The following is a 7,649-nucleotide window of genomic DNA, read 5'->3' as shown; positions in this document are numbered from 1 at the left end:
AAATTTATATTTATATTAATAATGTAAAAAGGATATCTCTCTACCCGACAGATAAAAGATCTATAAATTTCTAGTCATACTTCTCGTGAATTTTGTTTATTCTTATCTACAAAGCATTATCTCGAATGCATCATATGTTACAACAATATAATCGACTTAGAAAATATATTTCAACCCTAAGATAACGGAAGGCAAGATAACAGCAGGCCACGATATTTTCGTAAATCAGCTTCAAATGTGTTCAAGATTTATAATGTATTTCAATCTTTTCTTCCTTTTTTTTACCTATTAGACGAAGACTATAATAAAGACTCTCTGACTGGAGAGTATTATAATATCATATCCGAAGAGAGATGTGCGTGAATTAATTATCGGAGAACTTTACGTCCAATGTTCCGCTTTTTACCGGCGTGCACTACAGGAACTGTTTTTTAAAGCGCGCAAACGCGGAAAATAAATATTAAATAAAAAGATAATTAGTTAATTTGAGTATCTATTATATACAAAATGACATATTCGCCACAAATATTATAAAATTAGATATTAAAGCTGGAAAACGAATGTATGTTCCCTTCAAATATATTGTATATATAAACACAAGTAACAATCAATTATTATCTTCATTTCAATATCGATATATACTTCCATTTTTTCAAATTCCAATTAAATTAAATATATCTGATGTAATTCAATTAATAAAAAATCTATTGTAATTTATAAATTAAATTTCTGTAATATTATGTGGCGATAAATTATGCTAAAAATAAGTTAATAAATCTACGGTAGTCAACTAGAAGAAAATTATCTAAGGAGATAATTATACGTTGCCGAAACTTTTATAGAGGAAGACCTGATTAAATCGCAATTTGGAGGGAACATAAATCTTTATGTTTTTTGGATGTACCCGTTTTACGCGGGAAGACTTATGCTCGGATTTAAGATCCAATTGAAAAATCTGGCATACAAAAATATACTCTGTAAAATCTAACAGATCTTTTTATAGCTACGGGACATTTGGCAAGCAAACAAAACAAGGCTATGGACGTAATATTAAAATGTTTCGGCGTCGTCACAGTCGCGCGTGTCGTGTCCGAACATCTCGCAGGTTTCACAATATGGCCTTTCCACGGATTGCTTCTTCGGAGTTTTTACCGTTCTCTCGGCGCTTTCCATGAAATCCTGGGCTTGTCGGGGACAGTCTTCCGTCTCGTGCAGATCGAACTGATCGCAAATATCACAGAACATACGGGGCGCCGCCATTCGTTTGTCCAGCGTGCTTCGAGTGTAATCCTCGGCCTCGTTTGCGGGAACCCCCATCTCGAGAACCTCGATCTTACACAGCAAACTCTCATTTTTACGTTGCATGTCGACTATTATGGAATTTAGGAAGTCTATTTGGCTCTTTGCGGTATCGTTCTCCTCTTGCAATTTCGTAACGTCGATATCCCTCGCGACGATGTGCTGCTTCGTGTCGCCCATCCCGTCATATGTGTTCTTCAGGTTTTCATGCGACAACTTCAATTGATTCGTTGCCTCCATCCATTTTGCAGTGACTTGCTTGTTCTCTTTTTCCAGCCGGTTTAGCTCATCCAGAAGTCGCTTCTCTTCCACCTTGGCTACATTCAATTTCTCCTGCAAATTTTGCACGTTTTTGTTCACCTCTTTTTCATTGTTCTCCATGATTTTCGCCAGATCGGCTGATTTCGTTTCCTGTTCTTTTAAATGCTTCTCGAGTGTGTTCACCGTGTGCTGCAACTCATAGATTCGCTTGTTCGCGCCACTCAACTCATTCTGCTTCAACTTGATCTCCTCATTCCGTGTCTGTTGTTCTGCCTTGACTCTTTCCACTTGCGCGTCTTCCAGAACCTTTACCTGCGCCTTTAATTTACCAATAATAGCTTCTTTATCATCTAAATTGGTTTTGTGCTTATCGACAGTGTCTTGCATCAATCGCAACTTGTCCTGCAACTCTTTATTTTGTTTATTTATGTCTTCAATCTTCTTCTGCTTAGTTACAACTTCGGACTCTAACGAGTTCCGCAGTTTCAGCATTTCTTCCTCCTTGGAAGATTCTGATTCTTTTACCTTAACTTCTGCTTCTGTCCGCAGCTTCTCTTTTTTATCCAACTCTTCGTGCAAATTCGATAACTGAGTCTCCACCGACTTCACTGAGTTTTCCAAAACAGTCTTGATCTCGGACAATTCATTAATTTTACTTTGTTTCTGTGCGATCGCCTCTTGTGCGTTCTTCAGTTCATTGTTATTACGAGTATATTCTTCTTTCATGGAAGAGATTGTAGTATTCAATTCAGCTATTTGAACCTGCGATTTTTCCGTTTCCGCTCTCGTCTTTGATATTTCGTCAATTTTGCCTTTAATCATTTCTTCGGCGTCCTTCAATTTGCTCTTCAACTCTTCTACCGTACTTGTCATTGTATTTAAAGATGTTGTTAAATTTTTATCGATAGTTGCTTTATCGTTAACTAAGGCATCATGCATTTTCCGTAATTCCGACAATTTATTTTCCACTTCCTGAAGTTTCGAATCTTTCTCCTGAAGTAAATTCTCTAATTTTGAAGTTTCGTCTGACTTGGATTTCAATTTCTCTGTCAATTCCTCGATCGACCAACGATTCGCACTTTGATCGGCCTCTAGTTTGCTTTTACATTTTTGCAAATCTTTAATGTCATCATGCGAAGTCGACAATTCGATCGACAAATCCGTAATTTTTTTCTGTAACAAGGATATCTCTTCTTGATAAGAATTTCGCAGGATTTCGCATTCTTCACGAAAATTGACGATTTCTTTATCCTTCTTTGTCAATTGCTCCGTAAGGTTGGTGACTTGGTCAGACTTTTCCTTCAAATTTATCTTTGCGCGTTCACCTTCTTCTACCTTTAACGATAATTCATTCTTTTCTTGTTCATATCCGCGTATCTTCTCGACATAATCTGCATTTGATTTTTCAGTCTTATCTATTTGCGACTCCAAATTTGATTTCTCTGAGCATAGTTGCTCAACTAACGTCATATTTTTATTTAACTCCGTTTCGGTATTGGAGAGTTTTCCCTCCGTTTGTTTCAGCGCAGTTTCCGTTTGAAATATCTTCTCTCGAGCTTGATCTAATTCCTTTTCTTTTCTTCGCAAGTCCTCATTGTATCTCGACAGCTGTTCTGATGAATCGGCGGAAGTGCTAATCGCACTCGCTATATCGGATTCCTATAATTAAGTTTAGATCATTAATCCAATGGATTAGTAACTTATTATTCATGAGAAGATTAATAACTAATCATTCTATACTAACCAGTTTTTCCTTCTGTAACGAGAGTTGCGATATTTTTTCTTCCGCTCTCGCGACTTGTCCATTTAATTTCTGCATCTTTGACTCAAATACGCGAAGTTCGCTCTCCAAATTTGTTTTTGTTTGCTCAGATAATGTGAGGCCGTCTTGCAATTCTGAAAGATTTCAAACAAGCCATGTTATGTTTATATTCACACATTCGTAATTAATTTTACAAATTTAAATTGAGAACTAAGCAAACTTCAAATCTATACCTGTAGTTTTCTCGAGAAGATGTTTAATCTCCTCATCTTTGCTCGCTATAATTGCTTTCAAATCGGCGATATCTTTCTCCAGTTTAACGAGCATCATGGCTTTTTGCGAAACATCTGCATTTATCTCGTCAATATATTTGACTTTGTCATTAATTTGGGCCTCAAACCGTTTAGTTATCTCTTCTATTTGAGCCACAGTAGAATTTCGCAATTCCGCGAGTTCTTTGTCTTTTACTTTCAATTCCTCGCTCAATTTGTTTAATCGCACGGCAGATTCCTCCTCCGAAGCGATTAAACTAGCTAGATCTTGCTCCTGGATTGATCACATACCATGAAAATATCATTGCAAATGTCACATTCGTGCGAAATAAAAAAAAAAGAGAATACTCTTACCAATTTTTGCTTCTCATGAATAATCCTGACATTGTCGTCACTCTTAGATCTATAGTCTTGAATTTGTTTTGACAACATGCTATTGCTGTCTTCAGCCAATTTAAGCCTCGTAATTAGCTCTGCAAAATATTTGTGATAAAATCAATGAAACCTCAATTCGTAATTTATTTTTCATTATTACATACTTTATCATTATATATTTTTATGAAAATACAAAATAATTTGCACAATGAATTAAATGCTAGATTATCACAAATATTTCATCGAAAGTTATTCTCGTAGAATGTCAATCAATACTCGTAAATTCTACACAAGCAAAACAACCGAAAGATAAAATTTTTTAATTATTCAAATTTTCTTAAAATCCAAATTTTTTAAATTTTTATTTCTATGGTACAAACCTTCTAATTTTTGTAGAGCGCTAATTAGTTCTTCATCCTTCTTCCTGCAGAGCTCTCGCTCAGCGGCCAATTCGGCCAATAATCTTTCAGTCTCGGATATTTTTTGACCAAGTTGCTGCGAGACTTCCTCGATTTTTGTGTCCCTCGCTCGCAATTGTTGCTCAAAAGATTCCGAAAGTTCACGGATACGATTAACATTTTCAGCCTTCAAGCCCTCCAGAGCTGCATTCTGTTGCTCTAACAGCTTCTTAGACTTGTTTTCTAGCTCCTCCGTTTTTACTTTGATCAATCGATCTTTCTCTTCGATGGTCTGTCGATATTCCGACAGCAATGAATCCTTTTCGCTTGCACTTTCTTTCTTCATCGTTTCGATTATCTCTTTCGATTTCCGTAACTCCTCGCTCAATATATTCGTGTTCCTCTCAAATTCCTGCTTCAGATTCTCCATCATTGTCTCTTTGTCTTGCAAGTTTTGTTTGACAGCTCCCAGTTCTTTCTCTAGACGACTCTCAGACTCTCTGTGGGTCGTGTTGTCCTGTTGCGTTTTGCTCACCACGAGCTCCAATTCCCTGATACGTTCCACACATTCGCTCACTAGACCCGATTTCTCTTGTACTTCCTTTTCCAGACCGTTTTTTATCTCCTCCAAGCTCTGATTACGACTTTTCAGATCTAAAAGCCCATTTTAGAATAAAGGAGGGGAAAAATCGCGTAAGATTTAAAATTAAAAAAATTTAATAGTATTTTTCATTGGCAGAACTGGTACACATTAAAGCCATTGTACATTAATCTAATCTGAATGTAAAAGTGAGATATCTCAATTGATAAAATGTCCAATGAATATTTTATTAAACAGTACAATAAAATGTATTAAAAATTTCGCGGTTTAATTCGTTCCTATATTTTTATTAAACATACATCTTTACATCAATTTGCATACAATCACTTCAAAGTATATTGAGTGCGCATTAGTTTTGCAAATGAAAAACGCTGTAAGATCGGATCGTGCATAGATCTAATGCCCTATCACAAATACCTTGAAGCTGAGAGTTTTGCGAGTTAGTCGCGCAACTGATCTCGTTACGTAGTCGCGCCAATTCCTCTTCGGCCTCGAAAAGTTTGGTACTGTCACGTTCCATTTGAACGACGCGTTCCCGCCGCTCCGCCGCGAGTTCATCTTCGAGCTCTTTGATCCTGCTTTCATTTACAGTATTTATGACCTAGTGTGATAAGGGCAACTGTTTAGTCTCTAAGGAGATACGAGGTCATACAACGAATCTGCGTTTCGGGTATTAACGCGCGCGCGTACAATTATTTCCTCAATTACGAAAAATATAAAGATACAACAATTGATATTTTCCAACAATTGATATTTTTTTAATTTTAAGAAAGAATCGTATTTTCTTCTACTTAAAGAATTCATAATAAATTAATCAAAATTGTCTACTATCTTGGAAAAAAATTAAATTCATTGTATAATTTTCTACTATTGAAATAAAGGACACACGTGTCAAATAAAACCAGATGTGATTTAACTATTAAAGTTTACATTCGTATTATGTAAGTTTGTTTAAACAAAATAATGAGAATAAAAAGAGACATTGTTTAAACTTCCAGTAATTATAGAAATAATAAAGCCTATTAATACCCGAAAGCGTACATGTTAAAAAGTAAAAAGCACAACTGATATGCAAAGCACAGTCTATCGAAATGAGAATGAAATAAATACTTTATCGCGTGGAGAAAAAGAAGAAAGAAATAAATTAACAACTTTACGCGTATATGTGCCCAATTCATAAGAAACATATTATTCAATTTTGGCATTCGTGCATACAAACATATATCACAATCAAAGAAATATTTAACACAAATAACTTCAAAATACGAAAAAAGCAATTAAATTAATGCAAAGCATAAAATGATTACATAAATAAATAAATAAATAAATAATTAAACATAATAACAAATAACGAGTACATCACGCCTACATTTTTTTATATCTTTGTGCATACAAAGCGTGTATAATTTGTGAAGCTCACATTATTCCATTACACAAAGCAAAGCGTGACCAAGTTAACCATCTTCAATCCATATTTCTATTAAAATTAAATCGCGAAGAACGAAATTATTTAATAACAATTTGTACAATTTTAAATTCAAAAGTGCTCGACGCGGAATTATCACGCGTGATTCCATATTTCAAGTTAGCGCGCAATTAATAAGCAAAGGATGATTAACGATATCTAGGACGTCAGTGTATAATTTAATTTTGTTAATATGACCGGCGCCAAATTAGACAGCGATAGCGTTTCTTAGCGTTTCTTATTATTGCGCGTTCCACGTCAGTTGGATCTCTGATAGAACTGCGACGAAATGTAAAATGACATGGCTAGAGTGATGATTAGGCAAGCGGTGCCCAAATACTGCGTCAATCCTTCCACGGGTCCGAAACATTGGATACTCACTCTTTGCTCAGATCTCTCTTTCTGAAAATAAATGATAAGTTCACCGAATTAACAGAAAAACTGAATGCATTCTCTTCTTTTTTTATTAAAAAAATACCAGATCTTTCTTTTTTTCTTTCCTTAAAAATTGTTTAAGTGCAAAACTCAACAGAATTTTTAATCAGATTAATTTTTCTAGTTAAAATTTCTATTTTTGTAGAATATAATTTTGATATCGGTATCGATAAACCGTAATTCATATTATCTGTTTTGAAATAACATTTTGAACGGGATATTTTTGCATAGAATATTCTGGTGCTAAAAGTTGTTAGATTAATTTTCGAGCTTCTAGCAAGTCGATGTAGCTAAGCACGTGTTGTAATGTACGTCACCCGCCACCGTTATTCCGCGTGCGTACCGAATTGCGCATTTACGAAAGCGTGTACAATATTTCGAATAATTACAGAAAATACCATCCAAAGTTTCCAAGTATGACAAAAGAGATATTTATGATTATTATTATTATTATTATTATTATTATGTAGAACGGAAGTACATATTTAAACAAATCAGGATAACATAACAAAAATTTAAACATTATTCGTCTAAAATATCGCACGAAATTCTTTTTCACATCTTGAATCTATATTCGTGAAAAAAAATTTGATTGCAATATTAGACATTTTCTGAAATATAATATATATGTATATCTTATATAATATTATTAATATCAAAATATATAAAACGTGAACAAAATAATAGCATGAATGAATATACTTACTCGAGATTCCGGATATGTATTTTTTCTTTTTTTTTTAACGAAGGACTTAAGGCCGCAGCACAGACTTTTGCATAA

At 34.6% G+C, this 7,649-nt stretch overlaps 1 protein-coding gene across 10 annotated transcripts in view; it reads right to left on the bottom strand.

Annotated features, from left to right (window-relative positions):
• Positions 1-746: 746 nt before the first annotated feature.
• The window catches only part of CLIP-190 (Cytoplasmic linker protein 190), a 23,732-nt gene continuing 16,829 nt past the window's right edge, over positions 747-7,649 (bottom strand). For 7 of the 10 annotated variants that reach the window (XM_018505614.1, XM_018505615.1, XM_018505617.1 and 4 more), the window contains 7 exons: positions 6,815-6,835; positions 5,386-5,569; positions 4,350-5,021; positions 3,949-4,067; positions 3,556-3,868; positions 3,305-3,456; positions 747-3,219 (listed from right to left, as the gene is read on the bottom strand). In XM_018505614.1, the coding sequence (XP_018361116.1) occupies positions 1,051-3,219; positions 3,305-3,456; positions 3,556-3,868; positions 3,949-4,067; positions 4,350-5,021; positions 5,386-5,569; positions 6,815-6,835 (3,630 nt within the window). In that variant the 3' untranslated portion in view covers positions 747-1,050. The remainder of the gene's footprint in view (positions 3,220-3,304; positions 3,457-3,555; positions 3,869-3,948; positions 4,068-4,349; positions 5,022-5,385; positions 5,570-6,814; positions 6,836-7,649) is intronic. The other 3 variants (XM_018505616.1, XM_018505618.1, XM_018505623.1) reach the window with 1 other exon arrangement.

This window comes from Trachymyrmex cornetzi, unplaced genomic scaffold, assembly GCF_001594075.2.
Source record: "Trachymyrmex cornetzi isolate Tcor2-1 unplaced genomic scaffold, Tcor1.1 scaffold21, whole genome shotgun sequence".
NCBI classification, from domain to species: domain Eukaryota; kingdom Metazoa; phylum Arthropoda; class Insecta; order Hymenoptera; family Formicidae; genus Trachymyrmex; species Trachymyrmex cornetzi.
The sequence above is the reverse complement of the archived record's forward strand: the minus strand, read 5'-3'. Positions and strand labels throughout refer to the sequence as shown.